This window comes from Haliotis rufescens, unplaced genomic scaffold (assembly GCF_023055435.1).
Source record: "Haliotis rufescens isolate VD_foot unplaced genomic scaffold, xgHalRufe1.0.p SCAF_4, whole genome shotgun sequence".
NCBI lineage: Eukaryota > Metazoa > Mollusca > Gastropoda > Lepetellida > Haliotidae > Haliotis > Haliotis rufescens.
The window spans coordinates 2,138,027-2,163,896 of NW_025964112.1; the positions used below are offsets into that span (position 1 = coordinate 2,138,027).

General features: G+C 42.2%; 1 protein-coding gene across 10 annotated transcripts in view; it reads left to right on the top strand.

The window, feature by feature from the left end:
• LOC124149902 (glycerol-3-phosphate dehydrogenase, mitochondrial-like) overlaps nucleotides 1–25,870 on the top strand; it is a 51,951-nt gene that overhangs the window by 11,672 nt on the left and 14,409 nt on the right. For 3 of the 10 annotated variants that reach the window (XM_048382159.1, XM_048382157.1, XM_048382154.1), the window contains exons 2-16: nucleotides 3,664–3,807; nucleotides 4,952–5,120; nucleotides 6,040–6,164; nucleotides 9,368–9,465; nucleotides 10,716–10,879; nucleotides 12,517–12,678; nucleotides 13,368–13,512; nucleotides 15,310–15,395; nucleotides 16,641–16,748; nucleotides 17,200–17,334; nucleotides 18,280–18,458; nucleotides 19,125–19,256; nucleotides 20,100–20,258; nucleotides 21,030–21,218; nucleotides 24,706–24,729. In XM_048382159.1, the coding sequence (XP_048238116.1) occupies nucleotides 3,700–3,807; nucleotides 4,952–5,120; nucleotides 6,040–6,164; nucleotides 9,368–9,465; nucleotides 10,716–10,879; nucleotides 12,517–12,678; nucleotides 13,368–13,512; nucleotides 15,310–15,395; nucleotides 16,641–16,748; nucleotides 17,200–17,334; nucleotides 18,280–18,458; nucleotides 19,125–19,256; nucleotides 20,100–20,258; nucleotides 21,030–21,218; nucleotides 24,706–24,729 (1,983 nt within the window). In that variant the 5' untranslated portion in view covers nucleotides 3,664–3,699. Of the gene's footprint in view, nucleotides 1–1,673; nucleotides 1,691–3,663; nucleotides 3,808–4,951; nucleotides 5,121–5,391; nucleotides 5,433–6,039; nucleotides 6,165–9,367; nucleotides 9,466–10,715; nucleotides 10,880–12,516; nucleotides 12,679–13,367; nucleotides 13,513–15,309; nucleotides 15,396–16,640; nucleotides 16,749–17,199; nucleotides 17,335–18,279; nucleotides 18,459–19,124; nucleotides 19,257–20,099; nucleotides 20,259–21,029; nucleotides 21,219–24,705; nucleotides 24,730–25,870 lie in introns of those variants that run through there. The other 7 variants (XM_048382160.1, XM_048382158.1, XM_048382156.1 and 4 more) reach the window with 4 other exon arrangements.

The following is a 25,870-nucleotide window of genomic DNA, read 5'->3' on the forward strand; positions in this document are numbered from 1 at the left end:
AATTCTAGGGCTGCAATACCAAGTAGCAAATATTCCCATCATCACATGTTGAATTTGAATGTTTTTCTCATAAATATGTGGAACATTATTCAATTCAAGCTTTCGCATATTTGGCTGTGAGTTATATGTGTAGTGGAATCCAACATACTGCATATTAAGACGACACCAGGGCTGGTAGCTGAATATCACGAGTCATACCTTTATGTGAGAGGTGATACGTGTCCCATGTACAACACACAGGTTTGTAGGTTTGTTTGTTTGTTTGTTGTTTAATGCTGTACTCAGCAATTTTCCATCTACATGTATATGACAGTGGTCTGTAAATAATCGAGTATGGACCAGATAATCCAGTGATTGACATCAATAGCAGCGATCCACGCAAATGTGATACGATGACATACATCAGCCAAGCCTGCCCACTCGATCCCAATAGTTGCCTCTTACGACAAGCGGGGGCGGACCGTTAGCCTAGTGGTTAAAGCGTTCGCTCGTCACGCCGAAGACCCGGGTTCGAATCCCGACATGGGTACAATGTGTGAAGCCCATTTCTGGTGTCCCCCGCCGTGATATTGCTGGAATATTGCTAAAAGCGGCGTAAAACCAAACTCACTCCCTCACTCACTCTTACGACAAGCACAACACACAGGTCCCAAATCAGGTGAAATCATGTAGTGTTGGTGGTGGAGAGTAGTTGGATGGGTGACTGCGTTCTGCAGCTTGACTCTGAGACCTTACGGGACTCATCATCATCATCATCATCATCATCATCATCATCATCATCATCAAATCTACAGTTAGGTAACCTAAAATTTCAAAAGTCAGTAGGTTTATCTCCTAATTTCAACTGAAGCAAATTAGAAAAAAAATGTACTTTTGTTCAAAACTGATTTTTTAGAAGTTCCTGTTTTCTTTAATTCAGAGGTGTTATGACATTGCTGTTCAATGAAATACAGCAAAAATTAATCATTAAAGCCTCTTCCGCTTTATTGGTCCTACTATTAGTGAAATACATGTCTCAATACACATGCCATCACATTAGTTACAACTGCATGAACATTACATTTAATTAAGAATTGACCTTCACTTTGTGTGAGTTCATTGGAGTATGAACCTGCATAGAGTGAAGGCCAAACTGTATGAACGTCGGAACTTGCGACGACGTTCATACAATGTTTGGCCCTCACTCTATGCAGGTTCATACTCCAATGAACTCACACAAAGTGAAGGTCAATTCTTATAATTTTTTATTACAATTTCTTTCCTCAAAGGACGTAGGCCAAGATCTAAACACAAATTTTATTTAGTACGTGTGACTTCATGTTTACACTGACAGCCAAACAACAACCAGCTATATCGCGGAATAAAATAGATCCCCCCAAAAGAGAGGTGACATGAGCGTATGGATGCAGAACTTGCTCTTCAGAAACATCTTATGCAACACATGTGTTCATATAATATCACCATTAGATGAGAAAGGTCTGTAATGAACTACCTCAGTAAGTCAGCCACAATGACAGCGCGTCGTAATACATAAATTACATCAAGTACAAGACGTCAAAATGGCCGACACGATAAAGGATAGGATTTCCAAAGTTGTTTATGAACCTGTGGCGGTTACATGTGTTAGTCATAATTGATCAACTGATCGATTATTGAAAGGTGATTAAAGATGCGTCAAACAGACACCAAGGTAAATTCGTAGATTGCTGGAGACGGTCACTGTCAGCCTAGACACAGATCGAGTCTATACTGACGATAGTTTGGATGTGCATTTTTTCGTTTGTTCATTAGGATGGGCCGTAGCAAGGAAATTCGTGAACAATCATGCAGTCAAGCTCTCTTACGTTTCTCAATGTATACTGAAATGCTGAGACCAAGATAAAAGGTTCTAAATGATCAGAAATAATGCTAATGTATGTTTTCGTGCTAGGGAATTCCCAGGGGTTTACCCAGGAATGTGGAAGTAGTCCGTCAGTGTTTACGTCATTTCAAGAACACGGTCTTGTGAAAAACGTATGAACGTCAACTTCGCGGTCATGTGACCGACCTCTCGTTTAATGGAAAAGCCGTATTTCGTGTAAACGTCAAATTAAAAAATTATTTCCAGTTTACTGCCATTGGCTGAATAATGGCAGAACGCCAGCCTCTCAACATGCTCAACAGGTGTAAAATAATCTCTGTAGGTATTGGTGATGTCAGCTGTCCCAGATGCTCCCAGCAACATGATGGGCTACGACTTCATGAATAATGTATTCATCATACACATGCATTCAGCTCACATTACCCAGTGTGTATTAAAGCCAGCTGCTCATGACAAGAATGCAGAGCCGCAAACTAACTGAGGCATCAGTGTATGCAGGGTCCGGTGGGAAACGGCAGTGGATGGGTTGTTGCTGTTTGACATCTGTATGTTGCTGTTTGACATCTGTTTGCTGCTGTTTGACATCTGTATGTTGCTGTTTGACATCTGTATGTTGCTGTTTGACATCTGTATGTCGCTGTTTGACAACTGTATGTTGCTGTTTGACATCTGTATGTTGCTGTTTGACATCTGTATGTCACGGTTTGACATCTGTATGTTGCTGTTTGACATCTGTATGTTGCTGTTTGACATCTGTATGTTGCTGTTTGACATCTGTATGTCACGGTTTGACATCTGTATGTTGCTGTTTGACATCTGTATGTTGCTGTTTGACATCTGTATGTACGGTTTGACATCTGTATGTACGGTTTGACATCTGTATGTCACTGTTTGACATCTGTATGTCACTGTTTGACATCTGAATGTACGGTTTGACATCTGTATATCACTGTTTGACATATGTTTGTCACTGTTTGACATCTATGTTGCTGTTTGACATCTGTATGTTGATGTTTGACATCTGTATATTGCTTTTTGACATCTGTATGTCGCTGTTTGACATCTTTATGTCGCTGTTTGACATCTGCATGTCGCTGTTTGACATCTGTATGTCGCTGTTTAACAACTGTATGTTGCTGTTCGACATCTGTATGTACGGTTTGACATCTGTATGTTGCTGTTTGATATCTGTATGTCGCTGTTTGACATCTGTATGTTGCTGTTTGACATCTGTATGTTGCTGTTTGACATCTGTATGTCACTGTTTGACATCTGTATGTTGCTGTTTGACATCTGTATGTCACTGTTTGACATCTGTATGTTGCTGTTTGACATCTGTGTGTACAGTTTGACATCTATATGTCACGGTTTGACATCTGTATGTTGCTGTTTGACATCTGTATGTCACCGTTTGACATCTATATGTCACTGATTGACATCTGTATGTCCGAGGCAGGATTTATGACAAACTGAAAGTTGAACCATCAGTGTTTACAAAAACCTATCATGTGCAGTCTTTCATTTCTTCAGGATTTACAGGAATACAGTTGGCTAGCGGTGCACACTTTCCAGGTTCTTCTGATTGTGTCACTGACTACGATCTGCATGACTAAAAAGTTTCGGCCCATACCTACACACTCTGTGTCCCACTGACCCCACATTGCTCTGACAAGCTGGAGTATGACTGAATGCATTGCAAAGTGATGTTAGTCTGACATGACCAGGTCTAGTTCATCCCAAAGCCCTAGTTTCCGTGTTTTTTTAACCCCTATATTAACAGTTGTTGTCTTCTCGACTTGCAGGCTTGTGATGGTTTGACTGAGAGCTAGCTGTTCAACATGCGAGTGCGGCCCCAGACTGTGAAGCGACTGGTTTATGCCGGTGTCGCTGCCGGTGGTGGGGTGTTTGTAGCGACATTCATCTACCCTAGACTCTCTGTAAAGAAGGTAGGTCAGTTTAAAGTGAAGCTTCCAGAATTCTTTTCACCTGAGATAGAACTCAGATATAAACGTGTACTTGTTACTGTCATCTGGTGGGAATCATCTGAATTACTTGAGTTTATTTCATGAATGAAACGTTTTGACCTGCCCAGTGTGTAGTGGATTGGTGTGTTTTAGCTCACCGGGTCCGAAGTACGGAGGTGAGCTTGTGCCATAAGTGGCGTCCGTTGTCTGTCCGTCGTCTGTACGTCAACATTTTTTTCTCACGACTCCTTCTTCGGAACCACCAATTGGAAATTAACGAAATTTGACTGGCAGCATCCCTTGGTGATGTGTATTCAAAATTGTACAAAAGGTGGGGCTGACCCCTCCAAGGGCCTGACAGGCAGGGCCATATAGGGGTAATTTGGCTATATTGTTTTAAATGACTTCTTCCCTGGAACTAAGAGATAGATATCAACCATATTTGGTGGGAAACATTCTCCAGGATTCGCCCTGGGGTCCAGTCTTGCCTCTGGAAACTTAGATCCTGGATCATAACATGGAAACAGTTCAGATCTTTATGCTACATTTGTATCTAGAGAAGTACATGCTCTCAGATTTGCCATCCACACCTTTTAAATGCTGACAGAGTCAAAATTACGAAATATTTGCAGCACTATATACATGTACAATGCAAATGTATATTTTGTCATGATTGCGTAAATATCCAGGTGAGTGACACAGGCCCTATGGGCCTCTTGTTAAGACTAAGTTCTGGTTTGGTAAGTCCGCATGATGAGGAAACTGCATCACAAATTTAATTACTTCTTAATGTTAAGGAGTTAAAACTGATGATGATCTACATATGCCTTGCAAAGTTATGTCCCTTACCCAACTTGTGCCACAATCCTATGATCTTTGGTTTGAGTGGACACAGATGTGTTGCCACAATTTTTTGTTCCCCTAGACATGTCAGAAACCTGTGATATTCATTCATATTCCAGTGTCTTGGTTTGTTAGCATCATACCCATGCTTCATCAAAGTGGTAAAGACCTGCATCACTTTTTTAGCTTACCATACACATTTTCCTGACATGGAATTAAACAGTTGAGATACTGATGAAAGCAGCATTACAACCTACTCACGGACTGCTTCTGTTTGCTACAGACAGAGCTGGGACGAGTGTTGGCAGCAGATGTCCAGCAGCAGTACAGCAATGCACCTCTGCCCCTACGGGAGGACATCCACAACCGACTGGCCACAGAGGAGTTTGATGTCCTGGTGGTGGGAGGTGGTGCCACAGGATGTGGAGTGGCACTGGATGCTGTCAGTCGAGGTAGGCACTGGATGCTGTCAGTCGAGGTAGGCACTGGATGCTGTCAGTCGAGGTAGGCACTGGATGCTGTCAGGTGAGGTAGGCACTGGATGCTGTCAGTCGAGGTAGGCACTGGATGCTGTCAGGTGAGGTAGGCACTGGATGCTGTCAGTCGAGGTAGGCACTGGATGCTGTCAGTCGAGGTAGGCACTGGATGCTGTCAGTCGAGGTAGGCACTGGATGCTGTCAGTCGAGGTAGGCACTGGATGCTGTCAGTCGAGGTAGGCACTGGATGCTGTCAGTCGAGGTAGGCACTGGATGCTGTCAGTCGAGGTAGGCACTGGATGCTGTCAATTCAGTTAGGCACTGGATGCTGTCAGGTGAGGTAGGGGCTAGAGCTGTCAGTTGAGTTAGGCACTAGATGCTCTCAGGTGTGTGAGGCACTAGAAGCTGTCAGGTGACTTAGGTACTGGATGCTGTCAGTTGAGTTAGGCACTAGATGCTCTCAGGTGTGTGAGGCACTAGATGCTGTCAGTTGAGTTAGGCACTAGATGCTGTCAGTTGAGTTAGGCACTAGAAGCTGTCAGTTGAGTAAGGCACTGGATGCTGTCAGTTGAGTTAGGTGCCAGATGCTGTCAGTCGAGTTAGGCACTAGATGCTGTCAGTCGAGTTAGGCGCTAGATGCTGTAATTACAGCTGCCCACTCGACTTGTTGCCAGGTAAAGTGGACACTCTGGAGATGGATGTTAAAGATGGAGAGTGAATGTAAAGTGTTTTTTCTGACCTAAAGACTTGTATTGTATTTTCCGGGATGAGAGCCTGTATGTAATGGGATTTATCCGTTGCTTCTGTCACTATAATGGTTGAGATGTATGTTGAGGGATGAGAGGCTTTGTAATGTATTGCTACCAACTCTGTAGCAGTTGTGATGTATGTTCAGGCTTGAAGACATCTCTGGTTGAGAAGTTTGACTACTCAGCCGGAACCAGCAGCAGAAGCACGAAGTTGATCCATGGCGGCGTCCGGTACCTGCAGAAGGCAGTCTTCAACCTTGACTATGAACAGGTACAACACCAGTGGCAGCACAGAGATTACATTGTTGTTAATAGTTTTTAAACATTATATTGACATATGATGGTTTAACCAGTCTTTGTAATGCATATAGGGTGGTGAGTTTGCCTGGTTCGTTAAAGAGTTCGCTCTTCATATCAAAGACCCAAGCTAGATTCCGTACATTGCTACAATGCGTGAGACCATTGCTTGTGTCAGACACCTTGATACTGCTGGAATGATAATAAAGTTATCCCACACAATATGTTTCACCTTTTGAAAACAATATATTTTATCCTGACTCATACTATTGCTTATCTCCTCTCGTTTCTGAAAGGTAGTTGAAATTTCCTGAACTGAATTCAGGAGAATTGAAAGAAACAACTCACCCGAATGCACCCCTGCGCATGCACACCGGAAACACGTGACTAAGCCATTATACTCGTCACATTCTCATGTTTGTACCAACTGCGTGGTTGAGGAAAAACTTCCTGAGCTTTATAATCCAATTGTAATCTTTTTCATTAATTGATTTGCTCGGTATACATTCTTCTAATCTAATTCATCATATCTAACAATTATTTTTTTAATTTGGCTCAATATTTTGGCTCTGTTTGTCCGGCATCCCTCAACACTGCACAACAGACAAAGAGGTGTGGTTTCTGCACCCTTTTCGGTGGAGAAGAATTTGCACAGTACCTGTTTGTAGTGCAGAGGAAGAAGATGGACTGTAAGAGGAAGTAATTCAGAGAGAAAGTTCCTCTAGAACTTCCCTGCCCGCAGATGCAACCAGTCAGCCCTACAGTTTCTCCCCTTGGCAGCATAAGCGTTGATGCTCTTATCAAGGGCTCAACTTGATCGAACAAGAAATCTTTTGCTGTTTCTTCTGATCCCAAGAAGAGTCTTCAATCCCTGGTGAAGAAGAAGAGTTCTTCTTCTGCCCCATCGAAGTCCTCTCCAAGTAAGAGGGAACATGTCTACACTTATGTGATCACCATGAAGTCGATTGTTGTATCATCCGTAAAGGGATTTACGAACGGGTCTACGAAGTCTACTTTGAAGACACATAAGATAGCTGCACGCAGCCTACTACCTTCATGCAGCTGACTACCTCCATGCAGCTGACTACCTGCACGCAGCTGACGACCTCCATGCAACCTCTGACAGTGGTTACACCACTATCTTTGCAGAACACGTGTTGGACTAGTCCTTCATGCAGCCTCATAGGTTCGCGCAGCAACAAACCTGCACGAAGGAGCAGAAGTTCAAACAGCAGCTAACCTACACACAGCCTGAAGGGCTCACGCAACCTTCAGCATTCATGCAGCCTACATTCTTCCACCACGGTGCAATACAAGCTGTGGCAGTCATCAGAGCTATAGCTCATTTCATTGGGCTCCACAGCTGAAGGACAAGTTCTGGATGATAAGAACAGAAAACTCAACTGGCATTTTACAAAAATCTCCATCAAACGACAAGATCTGCGGCCCTTCTGAGATTAACCTTTCAACTGCACAAGCTCACAGACAGTCTCAAGCTACAGATAGAAGGCAAGACACAAGCGAGGAGTGTCGGACATTCTAACGGAAACCCTATCAAGTCCATCCGTGCCATCACTAACAGCCTGGATACTCCATCATGAAATAACATGAAAAAGTGGCGATAACTGGTCGCTAGCTTTGACGTGTACAGTTTCAAGTGTATCCAGTCCAGAATGACATGTTGAAATGTTTTAACTGTTCGAAAATAGCGTATGTGAAAATAGGAAGGCGGATGCCCCGATGCACACGCGACCCGCCAGTCACGACCATGGGTGGATTGTTGTGGCCCCTCTCGGCAGTGGGTGATTTTACATAGCGCTTTAATTACTTTCGCGGAGGTCGCGGGTGACAGCACAGCCACGGTGATTGAATTAATTAGTATCAAGCGCTTCGCTGAGTACTGCGGACCGCACCGTCTCGCGTACAAGAGACGGCAGAGCCGTCACGCGTACACGTTACGTCTGTGACTGTCCATGTTGAAGCATTCCAAATGGTGACAAGGGAAGCAGGTTGTCCATCGGTGGACCTATTTGCAACCAGATTCAACAGACAGAGGCTTCGTCTCGGCAGGACCAGTTTGGGCCGTTGACAAACTGGTGATATCCTGGGCGGTACTTCATGTTTATGCATTCCAACCACCAGCACTGATGGCACTGATATTACAGAAGATCGTCCTAACTAAGAACCTACTATTGATGTTGGCCGGCAAGAAACTGGTTTCCAGAGCTTGTCACATTGGCAAGGAAACCAACCCTGAAACTCCCCAACTGGCCAAACTTCCTTCTACATCTTCACACCAAGCAAGTTCATCAAAGACCAGATCTCTACAAACTTCACATATGGAACATATTGTGTTCAACCTTACCAGAATATTCAGCCAGAGCAGCCAAGGCAGTCTCCTTACCCCTTCACAGATCAACGAGAAGTGTATGTGACAATAAATAGAAGCATATAGAAGAATATCACGTTCCCTGGGGGTTATAAGAACAGATCCTGATCTGAACCACGCACACAGGTGGAACCCACCACCTTCCTTGGTATTCAAGCAGTGGTATGAGTCAGGATAAGGTAAAATATGTATTGTTTGGTGTAAAAATATAATATATGCTTATCCTGACTCATACGCTATAACGCGCTCCCAGCCAGCTTCCCCATTTAATTAAGGAAAAAGAGAGAGTGATGAGGTCATGTGTTTCCGGTGTGCATGTGCAGACCAGGGGTGCGATCATGTGAGCTATTTTTTTCTGTTCTCCGGGAACACAGTTTAGGAAATTTCCACTTCCTTTTGGAAATGAGTTGAGATAAGCAATAGTATGAGTCAGGATAAGCATAAATGATATTTTTACTCTAAAAAATACAATTATGAGTTTCCATAGCAACAGCTTTGACTTAGACTGAAAATGGCAGTAGTGCTTGTTTCCAGAGCAGATCTCGAAAACCGTTCAATAGTTCTTCACCAAACTTGGCACATAAATAGATCAAGTGGTGAACTGGTATCTTTTGATAGTTTAGGTTTCTCTAAAAAAAATATTTTTTGAGTGTCCATGGTCACAAGTTTCATAAATTTATTCCTGACAAGTATTTACCATTGCAGGGACATCAGTGACATTGTCCTCTGGTACAATATCATTAATGTTTTACTTTTTTTCTTAACTTACATTATTATTTACTCTCCAGTATCGGATGGTGAAGGAAGCCCTTGCAGAAAGAGCTAACCTGATTGAAATCGCCCCACATCTTGCCTACCCGTTCCCCATCATGTTGCCTGTATACAAGTAAGTGACATCGCCCCACATCTTGCCTATCCGTTCCCCATCATGTTGCCTGTATACAAGTAAGTGACATCGCCTCACATCTTGCCTACCCGTTCCCATCATGTTGCCTGTATACAAGTAAGTGACATCGCCTCACATCTTGCCTACCCGTTCCCCATCATGTTGCCTGTATACAAGTAAGTGACATCGCCTCACATCTTGCCTACCCGTTCCCATCATGTTGCCTGTATACAAGTAAGTGACATCGCCCCACATCTTGCCTATCCGTTCCCCATCATGTTGCCTGTATACAAGTAAGTGACATCGCCTCACATCTTGCCTACCCGTTCCCATCATGTTGCCTGTATACAAGTAAGTGACATCGCCCCACATCTTGCCTACCCGTTCCCCACCATGTTGCCTATATACAAGTAAGTGACATTGCCCCACATCTTGCCTACCCGTTCCCCATCATGTTGCCTGTATACAAGTAAGTGACATCGCCCCACATCTTGCCTACCCGTTCCCCATCATGTTGCCTGTATGCAGGCAGGCGTGGATGCATGCTTGTACTACTCCTGACTAATGCCGGTTTTATTGTGCTAGTCTCCTCAGATACCATGCTGCAGTGCACCCAGACACAGTGTACACAATCTGAGCTGACTAGTCCTTGTCCCTTAATTCTAAGTGCTCGGCACGCTAACAACAAGTACCATCTTTTAACATCTATTGGTGTGACTTGGCAGGTTTGAACCACTGACTGCCTGCTCTCCATGCAGACACTCTACCCACTACACCATAGAGGCAGTGATTCCTGCATGGATCAGTGAAGATGAGTCATGAGTGGGTTGTGAGGTTGTAGAGATCATCTGGACTGTTTTTTTTTTAATCAAGCGCAGAGTTTATGACCAATAGTTTCTTGACAGTACTTTTGTCAGTCATTTACAGGGGTAGACACCATGATTTAATCCAAAGTCCACAGCTCATTTTGGACTAGCTGTCTGCAACTTCTCCGTAGCCCCTGCCTAGTAAAATTCTGTTTGGTCTAGTCAGTTCAGCTAATAATAACAGTCCATATGAGAACACTGAAATCAATTGAAAATGATGCCAAGAGCCAAGACTACAACCATTACGCACATACTGGACGAGTGACTCATTTAACTGGAGGTTGGCAACAAGACGAGTCCTTCAAGATCTACCAGATCTCGGACACGCTGTCTAACACTGACTTACCCGAGTCGACAGTGTACACAGCTGTGTGTGTTTGACAGGTGGTGGCAGGTGCCGTACTTCTGGGCGGGGATCAAGATGTACGACCTGGTGGCGGGGAAGCAGCTGCTCAAGTCCAGCTACTACCTGTCCAAGAAGAAGGCCCTGGAGTTGTTCCCCATGCTGAAGAAGGACAGGCTTGTTGGTGCTCTGGTCTACTATGATGGTCAGTGGGCTGGAACGTTCCTTAGCTGTCTTCACTTGTGTTGGGGACCCGTGAAGATCCGGGGTAGAATAGGTCTTCAGCAACCCATGCTTGCTGTAAAAGGCGACTATGCTTGTCGTAAGAGGCGACTACTTGGATCGGGTGGTCAGGCTCGCTGACTTGGTTGATGCATGTCATCGATCCCAATTGCGTGGATCGATGTTCATGATATAAATCACTGGATTGTCTGGTCCAGACTCGTTAATTTACAGACCGCCGTCATGTAGATGGAATACTGCTGAATGCGGCGTTAAACAAAAAACCAACCAACCAACCAAATTGTGTTGGGATTGAGGGCTGGTTCCCAGTGCCTCATGCCTGTAGCAAGCGCAGATCAGTATTAGGAGCAGGTGGTCCAAATATGTGAATGCTGATTGTGTGCTCATGCTGTCAACCACTAGTTTGACTCCATGATTTGGTATTGTTCAGTCCACTGGAATATAGCTTGAATATTTCTAAGTATGACATAAGATAAACTTCCCTGCTGCGCATTATTTATTTCACGTGACTAGAATAATAAGTTACCTGAATTAAGTGTTGTTGTAATGTTGATATTTTTAATAGTTTCTGAAGACATGTTGGTTATTGGTAGAAATAATACTCTACTATTTGCATTAGATTCTTAAACCTTACTATAATGTCAGTAGTAACAATTATGTTGAATGTAGTGTGCCTTTAAGTTATATGCTATTGGATTTCTAGATGTACTATCAGCTAATATCAAAACCTTTTTAATGTACCATATAATACCTTTTTGTAAACCTTTTGGTCCAAGTAAAAGTTTCCATTATGAATAATGATGATCACGTTAACATGGTTGAGATCGTGTTTTAGATGCAGGGTTTTACAGGATGCAAAGTATTGCTTCCTCCATACATGAAAGTTAAGGACACAATTAAAATTCACTGTGCATCCCATTGGACACAACAGAGTATGGGTGCTGGAGTGATTGATATTATTTTAGTTGCACATAGATTTATCTGATATTTCAGTTGTTCCAGGACAAGTTAGGACAGTCCATCAAACAAGGAAATCCCCCATCTTCAATAAGCATAAGGCATCACACATACATTGTGTTGTATTTACTGTTGGTGCAGTGGATGCCATTTTAATCTTTGGTACCCAAAAATATATAACCCAGAGTCCTCAGGACTCTCAAATATAGAGACCAAGGTAAATCTATGTGGATGTTATCTAGGGGTGAAACCATACATTGTACACTGGTGCATCATAGCTTTTCATGCAATGATACGATACACGATACGTTTTCTTCTGTATTGATACAAGGTGATACACTTGTTAAAGTATATTACTTACTACTCATTTAATGATCCCCAGCATTGTTGTCAGTCAAATATCGCAAAATGTTGAAATTAATGTTTGAAGTACACAACTAAAAATAGTAGCTACAAACATGTGTCTCAAGCTAGCTTTACCTTTAGTACATGCTCCAAAATATTTATACATGTAGTCAAGAAGTTTCCACACAATTTGACGTAAATATGTATATCGCGATATGTGTCGTATTGTTACCTATGTATCGTGATACGTGTCGTTCACCCCTAGTGTTATCCTGGGCTTTCCCTCCTTCTCCACAGGTCAGCATGACGACGCTCGGATGAACATTTCATTGGCGATGACAGCAGTGAGGATGGGCGGGGCACTCACAAACCACACGGAGGTCGTTCATCTACTCAAGACCATGGATGGGGAGGGGAAGGAGACAGTGTGTGGAGCTCATGTTAAAGATTTAATTTCTGGTAGGTGTCTCATGTAAGGGTAGTGTTTGAAGTTTGTAGGGGGCTCAATCTTCTAAGGTTTTGCCTCATGCTGCGCACAGCTGCTTTAATGTCTGGATGAACTGGTTCTCATCTCAACACCAGATCTGCCTTGGTGATGATCCTGTCGGTATCCTACCTGTGGTCGTTGCTTAACAAAAAATGTAAAAGTGAAACAAACTGCCTCAATTCTGGTTTCCCACACACATGAAGCTGACAAACCTTGATTATTGATATGCAGAATACCAAGCCAGCATCAGACCCAAACTCACGCACTGAAAGCGTTATTATTTTGTAAACATTAACTGACTAAAGTACAGCATGTTCTATCCTTTGCAAGATCGATTACCCAGTGTATTATATTTCCTTTCTATTTTGATAAATATCCTTGACCCATTTGCCACCAAAGTTGATGTTGACACCTCATCAGCCATATTTCCTGCCATGCTTAATGGGCTCAGCTTTCCATATTAAGCTTCTTTATTAATTTTTTAGCATTATGGATCTATGAAGCTATGGCAATGAATAGGCCCGTGGTATTTATCACTATAGAATGGAGATATAATCCCTGGATAATGGATGTTGTCACCATTAATGTTTCGGCCATGATGAGCGTGGGAATCGGAATGTTGATTGTGGGTATTACCTGCCACTTTTTGTGTTTGTTTCAGGTAAAGAGTTTGATATTAAAGCAAAGTGTGTGATAAATGCAACTGGGCCGTACACGGACTCCCTGCGTAAAATGTCCAACCCTCAGGTGCGGAAAATCTGCCAACCCAGCTCAGGCGTACATATTGTGCTACCTGACTACTACAGGTGAGTAGCTCGTAATACATTACCACTACAGGTGAGTAGCTCGTAATACATTACCACTACAGGTGAATAGCTCGTTATACATGACCACTACTGGTGAATAGCTTGTTATACATGACTACTACAGGTGAGTAGCTCGTAATACATTACCACTACAGGTGAATAGCTCGTTATACATGACCACTACTGGTGAATAGCTTGTTATACATGACTACTACAGGTGAGTAGCTCGTAATACATTACCACTACAGGTGAATAGCTTGTTATACAGACCACTACAGGTGAGTAGCTCGTAATACATTACCACTACAGGTGAATAACTCGTTATACATGACCACTACAGGTGAATAGCTTGTTATACATGACCACCAAGGTAAATAGCTCGTTTTACATGACCTCTGCAGGTGAATAGCTCGTTAAACATGACCTCTACAGGTGAACAGCTCGTTATACATGACCACTACAGGTGAATAGCTCGTTATACATGACCACTACAGGTGAATAGCTTGTTATACATGACCACTACAGGTGAATAGCTTGTTATACATGACCACTACGGGTGAATAGCTTGTTATACATGACTTCTACAGGTGAATAGCTCGTTATACATGACTACTACAGGTGAATAGCTGGTTATACATGACTACGACAGGTGAATAGCTTGTTATACATGACTACTACAGGTGAATAGCTCGTTATACATGACCACTACAGGTGAATAGCTTGTTATACATGACTACTACAGGTGAATAGCTGGTTATACATGACTACAACAGGTGAATAGCTTGTTATACATGACTACTACAGGTGAATAGCTCGTTATACATGACCACTACAGGTGAATAGCTTGTTATACATGACCAGTACAGGTGAATAGCTTGTTATACATGACCACTACAGGTGAATAGCTGGTTATACATGACTACGACAGGTGAATAGCTGGTTATACATGACTACGACAGGTGAATAGCTCGTTATACATGACCAGTACAGGTGATTACCTGGTTATACATGACTACGACAGGTGAATAACTCGTTATACATGACCAGTACAGGTGATTACCTGGTTATACATGACTACGACAGGTGAATAACTCGTTATACATGACCTCTACAGGTGATTAGCTGGTTATACATGACTACGACAGGTGAATAGCTCGTTATACATGACCAGTACAGGTGATTAGCTGGTTATACATGACTACGACAGGTGAATAGCTTGTTATACATGACTACTACAGGTGAATAGCTTGTTATACATGACCACTACAGGTGAATAGCTTGTTATACATGACTACTACAGGTGAATAGCTGGTTATACATGACTACGCCAGGTGAATAGCTTGTTATACATGACTACTACAGGTGAATAGCTCGTTATACATGACCACTACAGGTGAATAGCTTGTTATACATGACCACTACAGGTGAATAGCTGGTTATACATGACTACAACAGGTGAATAGCTCGTTATACATGACCAGTACAGGTGATTACCTGGTTATACATGACTACGACAGGTGAATAGCACGTTATACATGACCAGTACAGGTGATAAGCTGGTTATACATGACTACGACAGGTGAATAACTCGTTATACATGACCAGTACAAGGGACACTACTACAGAAGGGTGACTGATTCGGCCCTGATTGACTTAGTGGGTCACCTCACAGTGTAATTAATACTTGCTACCATCCACTGACATCTCTGCTACAAACAGAGTACAAACTGCTATGCGCCATGTTGAATAGGTTCCAGTTGAGAACCCTTCTCTCACAGCCTGTTGTTCGTGTTCCAGTCCTGAGAGTATGGGTTTGCTTGATCCATCCACCAGTGACGGGAGGGTCATCTTCTTCCTGCCCTGGCAGAAAGTTACACTAGCAGGTAACAGGAGTTGTTAGCTTGTTTCTTGTTGAACACCACACTCAACATTATTCCAGCGGAAAGACTTCACGCGTATCCCCAGTCCAAAAGTAATATGTATGCATTGCCACTCAATCCTTTAATTATATATTTTTTTAAAGTGGGATATGAGCAGAAGTCTTACCATTCCAACTATATGACAGCTGTCTGGAAAAAATAGACCAGACAATCAAGTGATTGATATTGTAAGGAATCCGCAGCAACCTATGCTGGTCATAAGTCTGTGTACCTGATCAGGTGGTCAAACTTGATGATTTGATTGATTGTGTGTCATTTTACCAAAATGGCGTGAATTGTTGACCACGATATTGAATCACTGGGTTGTCAGGTCCTGACTTTGTTATCTACAGGCTGCTCTCTTATAACTGGAGTATTGTTATGTGGCCTTGAACAATGTAACAAGCTTGGAGTCCCCTGGAATAGAGCTAAAAACTCCATGGAACTGGGCCATGTAGACATGTAGGAAGGTCTTTGTAGTTTTGGATAGTGAATCAGTTGTAATGATTCGATTCCTTTGACATGAGGGTGATAACTTGTCATGAGATGTGATATGATGTTAATCAATAGTTGTGATGGTAACCTGGTAAAACCATGGCTGTGTTTTACTGTTGGTAGTTGCTGGAAGTAAGGAGACATGTGCATTTTTGATTCAAGGACTTCACATGTCCTCAGTCTGAAAAAAGAGGAATATTTGCCATCTGGGTTGAGTGATTGAGTGTAACAACCTTCCCATATTTGCACATGTACATTTTAGCAATTCTCAGTGCCGATTGGTCAGATTAAGTAATATGACATCACACTACACTCTCCTACCCAGCATAGTACCTCTGCATAGTGGCCAGCATAGTACCTCTGCCACAGGCCAGCACCATCTGATGATTCGTCACATCTTACACAGTCCACTCAAGATAATGCATATGTTTTGCATGTGTTTCATTTTCGACAAAGTCTACACATCCAATAAACATATCATACACTTTGTCGTCGTTTGGGACAGCTGATAAAAAATTCCTGCTCAATTGTTGATTGTTCTCTAATCTATTCCTAAATGTCCTCTAATCTATTCCTAAAATAATGTAAGAAATTCTGGGAATATTTACCAATTGCAATTCATTTTTATGGACACAGTAATTTGTGATGCCTTCAGACAATGCTATTGGGCTGTTGTTTTGCATGATGTGTAGTGTATGTTGTCTGCTGTGCCAGGTACGACGGACAGCCCGTGTGATGTCACGGACTACCCACAACCCACAGAGAAAGAGATTCAGTTCATACTTAATGAGATCAGGAATTATTTGAATCCAGATGTTGAAGGTGAGATTGGCTGATTCTGTGAAACAGATAAGTGTTACAATATATATTTGTAAATGCTTCTAACACTGTAGATCACTGTAGAACAGCAACTTGGTCTGCTAGTAACCTGTCCACTTACATAAGACCTGACATGCAAATAGGACTAAAAGAGCTAATGTCACAGTTTGTCTGTATGGATAGACTTACTGTATTCGACGTAATGAGCACCCCGCTCTTATAAGTGCCCACTAGTGAACAATCCCCATTGATATTTATTTAAATTATTGAAATCATGAATGTAACATTATGTCAAGGGTTCAAACCAACTGGAACTTTATATTAGAACTGAAGCATATTGCCATAACATGCAATCCAAAATTAACTTGGGTTCTATTTTATTAAAGACTGTGATAAGTTTCACATAAGAAGGGAGTCTGTTTATCCCTGTTGTGTGACTTCTTGTGTTTTCCAGTGCGGAGAGGAGATGTGTTGTCTGCCTGGAGTGGCCTGAGGCCACTTGTAGCTGACCCAAACAAATCTGATACTCAATCCATTGCTAGAAACCACATTATAGAAGTCGCTTCTGATCATCTTATAACAATAGCAGGTACGTGACGCTTCAGAGAAGCCTGGACCCTCATTTAAGAGGTATCCTGACTAGGACATAACAGGACCTTGATGCCTCATCGTTATTGCTGAAACTAGCTTCAGCCAGGACCCTCATTAAAGAGGTATTACCATGACTGGGACATAACAGACCCTGATACCCTTACAGTGTAAGGCTACTTAAACTCGCATCAGCCCGGACCCTCATTAAAGAGGTATCAACCTGACTGCACAGTAACAGGATCCTGATTCCCCACTGTTATGGCATGGAGCTGCTGAAACTGGCATCAGGTGGTACATCAGGTTACGGAGTGCAGCAAAAGCTGCCTTTCTGGCTACTGTGTAATGTTATTTATACATCATGTCTGAGACTGATTCTTTCATGGCTCCAAGGCCCCATTCCATAAGGCAATATCGGCGCTAAGATGGTCATAACTTCCATACTTTAACACAAGATTATGATAGTCGGAGCTCTGAGATGACTTTCTGGAATGGGATGCGGTACAGATAAATCTCCTGTACCCCAAGCTTGTTATGAGACACATGGCCAGGTCATCTAAGACTGAACCGAGTTGGGGGCGCTGTGGTGGCCTAGTGGTTACAGCATTCACTCGTCACACCGAAGACCTGGGTCCATTCCCCACACGGGTAGACGTGTGAAGCCCACTTCTGGTGTCCCCCACCGTGATATTGCCGGAATATTGCTAAAAGTGGCGTAAACCAAACTCACTCACTAAAATCCCTTTGGCATGGGTTTGAATCACAAAATTAACTTGACTATGATTCTTGGTTTGTCAGCACCATACCCGTGCTCATGGGTTTCACTAAAGTGATAAACGTGTAAGACTTGTATGACTTAGGACTTTCCTCTCACATTAAGCGGCCATGCTGTGATGTAAGTGAGATGCTGATACTCACTCACTCACTCTTTCTCTGTGTGCTCCAGGAGGGAAATGGACGACGTATCGTCACATGGCGCAGGAGACCATTGACAAGGCTGTGGAGGTGTGTGGCCTGACACCCACCTCGGGCTGCCGCACACAGGGTCTGATGGTGGAGGGATCTCATGGCTTCACGCCCACACTCTTCATCAGACTCGTCCAGGACTTTGGTCTGGAAAATGAAGTAAGGGTTGTGATTAAGTTAACCGTTAGAGATGTAAGGTATTAGTTGGTGTGAAACACTGTTGGGAAATGTATTAGTTGAATGTATGTATTTGTACAAAGATGGACCGCCTCCGTGGTCTAGTGGTAGAGCGTCCGCCCGGAGAGAGGAAGGTCCGGGGTTCGATTAAAACATTAAAAGATGGTACTTGTTGTTGCCCTGTCTGGCGCTTGGCATTAAGGGACTAAAACAAGGACTGGTCAGTATACTGTGTCTGAGTGGGGTATTCATGTTAAACTGCGGCATGGTATCTCAGTGAGCTAGCACTATAAATCGGCATCAGTCCGGACTAGTACAAGCAGCCACACAAACACACACACGTACATGCACGTCGCTATATAAGTGCAATAATCTTGGACGCAACGTTAAACCCCATTTCACCTCACCTCACTTGTACAAAGATGTTACCATAAACAGGAGCATGTAATTTCTTTAGCCGCTTGTCCAAAATTTAGTAAGCTCAGATAATAATAGTCCATATACTGACACTGTACCTGCTACTGAAAGTAATGACTCCAAAGTCTGATCAGATGAGATATGTAGTCTTAGTGGTCAATTGGTTGTTAAATATTGACTACACACAGTCAAGAAGTAGATGAAAGGAGAGCTAATGTCTGTTGTCTCCAGGTTGCTCAGCATCTTGCCAACACATATGGAGACAAGGCATTTAAAGTGGCCAAGCTTGCCAACCTGACAGGACGGCGGTGGCCGATTGTGGGGAGGAGATTATCAGAGGAATACCCGTATACAGAGGCCGAGGTAACCATCAGAAGTTGTTGATATAGGATGTGAGGCTGATTAACCAATCAGAAGTTGTTTATGTCTGGTGTGAGGCTGGTTAACCAATCAAAAGTTGTTTATGTCTGGTGTGAGGCTGGTTAACCAATCAGAAATTGTTGATGTCTGGTGTGAGGCTGGTTAACCAATCAGAAGTTGTTGATGTCTGGTGTGAGGCTGGTTAACCAATCAGAAGTTGTTGTCTGGTGTGAGGCTGGTTAACCAATCAGAAGTCATTTATATCTGGTGTGAGGCTGGTTAAACAATCAAATTATTCAAGCAAGGTGTGAGGCAGGTTAACCACACAGAAGTTGGCAATGCATGCATTGAGAACAGTTAACTAATCAGAAGTTTTTGATGTATGATGTTAGGCAGGTTAACCAATCAGAAGTTGTTGTTTCATAATGAGAGGCCAAGGTAACCAATCAGACATTGTTTGTGCATGGCCTTGTATTATATGTTGTTTTCCAATGTTGGCAGTTTATGTCACAGCAAGGTCATCAAACCTGGAACACACAAAACACTGGATGTTTTTTCATATCCAAAAGCAATTTCTTTGATCTCACATCAAGGATGGGGCATAGTATTTGGGACCTTCAATATTCTGACACAGGAATAAATTTTCGACCCCAGCAGTATTGTGTCTCTCTAGTCCCTGTCATATGGACAGTGTTGATCAGTTCAATGTGCGTTAACACCAGCATGAGTACAATGTATGAAGCCCAGGATGTCTGCCGTCATATGGCTAGTATATTGCTGATGTGGCATAAAATAAAACCCACCCACTCACTCACTCACTCACGAAATGATGCTACTCTCTGACAGGTAAAGTACGCTGTGCGGGAATATGCCTGTTCAGCAATAGATGTTTTGGCACGACGTACTCGTCTGGCATTCTGCAACGTCCACGCAGCGGAGGAGGCCCTGCCACGCATCATCGAAATCATGGCTGAAGAACTAAAGTGGAATAAAACAAAACAGAAGGTTTGTTGCTGCAGAGCTTTGTTTGAATCCAGCTTAGCTATTAATCTTTACAACTACCAGGCTTTCTGTGCATTAGCGGGGCACGGGTGGCCAAGTCGTCTAAGGTGCCGCGATTCGCTGTGCAGAGTTGTGTCCCTTGGGCACGCCAGAAACCTATGATTGTGGGTTCGAATCCTGGTTCGCCCCGATTATGTTTCTAGGTTTGTCAGCACCATACCCGTGCTCGTGGGTTTCACCGAAGTGGTAAACGTCTGAGACCTGCATCACTTGGGGCTTTCCTCCCATATTAAGCTGCCACGCCGCAATATAACTGGAATACTGTTAAAAGCAGCGTTAAACCCAACTCACTTACTCAATTCTGTGCATTAGTCCCGCAGGGCTACTGTTGAGAATGTCGCCATCTAAACAAAGGGGCATTATATACCCTATGATCCTGGTGATTTCATTTGGAGGTATTCTCCATGTTTCAGTATGGGTACAGCACGTTGTGTGTTTCCTGGAGTACACTTTCGAAAAAAGTATAAATAGATAGCACCCTCAAAATGTGCCATAATGTCCCATGTATTGTATAGCTTATTGATCACTTCTTGCTTTACATACTTCTGTATACCCATGTATTTACCCTGATTAAACATTGAGAGACTTCATTATGTCATCAACTATGGGTTCAGATATTATGAAGGCCTGATGAATATCTTGATAGACAAGTGAGCAGCTTGCGTGTTGCTCAGTACGTCTGCACACGCTGTGAACATGTACATGTTTGTTTAGGAGGAGACGGAGAGAGCAAAGCGCTTCCTCCGCAGGGAGATGGGTCTCGACATTAAAAAGGCCTCGGAAATGCAGGCTCCGATTAACTTCACCAAGGATGAAATCAACATGTACGTGAAGAGATTCAAGGGCCTGGACTATGACAACAAGGGCTACATCACCATCAATGACCTGCGTAGATACTTCAAGGTGAGATCCGCGTCTTGTTGCATTGTCCATGATGTCGTGAGTTCATGTTGTCTTGTGGACTAAGGCAAGTCTTGGACTGTCATTTAGAAGTTGATAACATATGGACATCAATCTTGTATGGGTGACAATTTCTTTATTATGTTTCAATGGTGTTTAAGAGCAGATTGGTTTATTGTCCATCTGGAAGCTTGGGAAATAAAAGAACTTGTCATCCTTAAGATATTTTTACCTTCATGTGTTTCACTTAATGTTGAAAATTAACAATGGAATGTTATGTCCATATTTTGTAGATTATTTACAATAGTAAATGTCTTATTGTAGAGTGTTTTGTTGATAACATTTATAAAGCTAGTGCTACATATATTTTATTCACAATGAATACATTTGCCTGGAATCTTGATGTGATTATAACTAAAGTCAGTGTTGTTTTCACCAGTACATGGGCTTGACAGCTTGGAAACAGTTCTTCTATGTAGATATCATTTGCACAATTGTTTATATGTCGGAAATGCCAAGGAACTTCAACTCAATACACTCTGCCATGTTTCTGTTTCAAGACAGCCAGTATGTGTGTTGACAGCAAGTATGTATAGTGAAGGACTTGTGAGTTCTTGTACACTTCTGCAGTACCACACAGCTAAATGTACTTCTGTTCACCATGCTTTAAATGACAACCCAGGAAATGGCTGTCTTGCAGTTTTGACTCTCAGTGCCATGCAGTATGTGAGAGTTGTGTCTTGGAGATGTGAAGATTTACAGATGCACTGTGTGGTAGGACAAACAGTGTACAAACTCAGCAGCCCTGACTCCTGTACAGAAGTGGGAGATGATCAAATCATTTGCTAGAGACACAAATCAATTGGTTCATATCAGTTAGTGAAACAAAATGAACACATGCGCTTTTTGACAACAAATTTCAGACTATATGTAATAATATATTAAAATACCTTTAAAAATGTTATTACTATGCTTTGGTGTCATCAGGATAAAATGCCAGCAGACTGTTTAGGTTAAAATACTGATTAGCTAGTTCACTTTGCCTTATGCTGAAGTGAAACCAGCAGACTAAAGGTTAAAATACTTATTAGCTAGTTCACTTTGCCTTATGCTGAAGTGAATGCAACAGACTGTTTAGGTTAAAATACTGATGAGCTAGTTCACTTTGCCTTATGCTGAAGTGAAACCAGCAGACTAAAGGTTAAAATACTGATTAGCTAGTTCACTTTGCCTTATGCAGAAGTGAATGCAACAGACTGTTTAGGTTAAAATACTGATGAGCTAGTTCACTTTGCCTTATGCAGAAGTGAATGCAACAGACTGTTTAGGTTAAAATACTGATGAGCTAGTTCACTTTGCCTTATGCTGAAGGGAAACCAGCAGACTAAAGGTTAAAATACTGATTAGCTAGTTCACTTTGCCTTATGCTGAAGTGAATGCAACAGACTGTTTAGGTTAAAATACTGATGAGCTAGTTCACTTTGCCTTATGCTGAAGTGAAACCAGCAGACTAAAGGTTAAAATACTGATTAGCTAGTTCACTTTGCCTTATGCAGAAGTGAATGCAACAGACTGTTTAGGTTAAAATACTGATGAGCTAGTTTACTATGCTGAAGTGAATCCAGCAGGCTAAAGGTCAACCAGTCTGAGGCATTGTTTGCAAACAATAGCCAAAACCACCACCTGCTTTAGTGACCACATTGCAAGAGTCGACTCGTTAGCAGGTTGGAAACTCTACTTCTCAGAGAATACTCTGCCTTGTTTCACTTCATAGGACCAAGAAATTATCTTGTAATCTAGGCTTTGATAAACATAGTTTTCTAATCCAATCAAGCGGCAGAGCTCTATTGTTTTGGTATGAGAATTTAATTGTACATGAACTAAAGCTGCGACATCACACTCGGAAATTGTTTCATGCAACAGCGGTAGTAACTATCAGTCATCGTCCACTAGTCCTTATGATGATAACATATAGCAAAACCCTTCAAAATGGCGATGATGCATGTTTTAGAAACACCCAGAAAAATATGACCCAAATATCAGAGTGTGTTATGTAAACAAAGCCAATGAAAAAGTCCAAATCACACACTCAGAACTGCCTCACTTGTGTATTCAGGAAGCTTTCACACACTGAAGCATCAGTCTGAAGCATTTTACAAGTGCTCTGAGTGCTTTGATTTTAGTAAGTGAGTGAATATATTCCTCTTATCATGGATAAGTTGCTGTCCTGTTGTCAAGTATATCAGGATATTAATATACTCTTAAAGAACTAGGGGCACGGGTGGCCAAGTCGTCTAAGGGGCCACGATTCGCTGTGCAGAGTTGCGTCCCTTGTGGGTTCGAATCCTGGTTCGCCCCGATTATGTTTCTAGGTTTGTCAGCACCATACCCGTGCTTGTGGGTTTCACCGAAGTGGTAAACGTCTGAGGCCTGCATCACTTCAGGCTTTCCTCCCACATTAAGCTGACACGCCGTGATATAACTGGAATACTGTTAAAAGCGGCGTTAAACAGAAACTCACTCACTAACTCACTCTTAAAGAACTAGGAAAATGTAGATACTTGGATTATTGACAAAAGGTCTACATGCCAACTGGTATTAATTCATTATCATCTCAAAACTTCAATGGAGAAGTAATATCTAACCATTGTTACATTCAAGGAAACATGAAGAAAGTCATGATATGGATTGTCATATGATGCAATGGATCATGTCTACCACCACTGTCTGCTAGCAAGAAGAGGGCAGGTTTTGTTGGCATATGTGTACTTTAGGACATGGCTGTTAGTAGCTCAGCCGGTTACTCCAACTTGTCAACAACTGTCTTCTTAGTTTCCGATCCAGAACAGGTTGAGTGGTAGCCTAGTGGTTAAAGTGGTCACTTGGCACAGGAAGGCACTGGTTCGATTCCCGAAGTGGGTACAGTATGTGAAGACCTTTCTTCGTGTGGGACAGTAGCTTAGTGGTAAAAGTGTTCACTTGTCACACGGAAGATCTGGGTTCAATTCCACACGACTGTACAATATATGAAGACCTGTATTTTTGAGGGGCAGTAGCCTAGTGGTTAAAGTGGTCACTTGTCACACGGAAGATCTGGGTTCAAATCCCCATGTGGGTACAATATATGAAGACCTTCCTTTTTGAGGGGCAGTAGCCTAGTGGTTAAAGTGGTTACCTGTCACACAGAAGACACTGGTTCAATGCCCCAGTGTGTCAAGTCCATTCTTTATGTCTCTTTGATATGGCTGGAATATTGCTAAAAGCATCACAAAACACTCCCTACCTCACAGTAAGAAACAAAACTGGAAAGATATATCTTATTTGTTACCTTAAATACTTCATCCAAAATCATACAATGAAATGAGAGGTAAGTAATAATATCAAAAGAGGAATTGTTTGATAGTTCCGACTCCCTCATCCACATAACTACACCATCAACCTAATGTTTGTATATTCTCGTCTGTGACACATTCTTGTATTCTTTTGACAGAAACTTGCCTATTTTGAAAGTGAGGTTTGTTCATGTGCTGCTGCTTCCTGTTAGCTTCCAGTGGTGTTGTCAAGAATTCAGTCCTAGACCAAGTAGACCTTCTGCCCTAGCACAGTGGCTTAACACCTGGTGTTCTGTCTAACCTGCTTCATTGCACACTCACGTAGAGATGGGTAGATTTGAACACTTTCAATCCTTTTCTTCAAATGCAGTATTTTCTTGAAAAACATTTTGAAAAATCACCACTGATTTTATTATTTAGCTTGTCTTGAAAGCACTCATGTAGAGATGGGTAGATTTGAACACTTTCAATCCTTTTCTTCAAATGCAGTATTTTCTTGAAAAACATTTTGAAAAATCACCACTGATTTTATTATTTAGCTTGTCTTGAAAGCACTCACTTTGTCTCTGTCTTCATGGAGCGTTTATTTTATTTGGGTGTTATTGGATGTTTACATACCTGGTAAACTTTTGTGGTGCATTTCTGCTGACTCGGCATCTTTTGAACAAATTGAATCCACAACACTGCTTGATTACATTCGTTCTCACCTACCTGGTGTTCAGATCTCCAGGACCAAAGGTCAGGGTGATTTATAGTATGGTGAATTGTCTGGGGCCTTTCGCCCTTTGTCCATTATTGTTTATTCCTTCTCTGACTTGGCTGATTCTGAGATTATGTTACAGAGTTGGAAGTTCACATAAGTCAGCAACTATTGTCCTCACCACTTGCGATAGATTCACAACATATGGCAATGATTAATTAACAAAGATAGCTTCTTGCTGTTCTGGTACTTATAAAGTGAAAACAAGCCATTCCAGCGATAAAGAATGTTACCTACTGCAATGAAATGTTTTTGCAAAGTGCCCTTTTAAAAGAATATCCAGTTTGCTCGTGATGAACATCATCATTGAGTTTCAATCATGTTACAGTCTTGGTAAGGGTTGGCAGACTGCGAGAGGTTATATTTACCAGCTATGACAACTTGAACTAGTGACATTGCCTTCACTTTTAGGTGAGGTGAAATGGGGTTTAACGTCATGTTCAGGATTATTCCACTCATATAGCAGCGTGCGTGTACTAGTATCATCTTCAGACGTCTTTTGGTATGAAGTGACTGGGGTTCGAATCGTGACCTTCCACTCTCCAGGCTGACGCTCTACCACT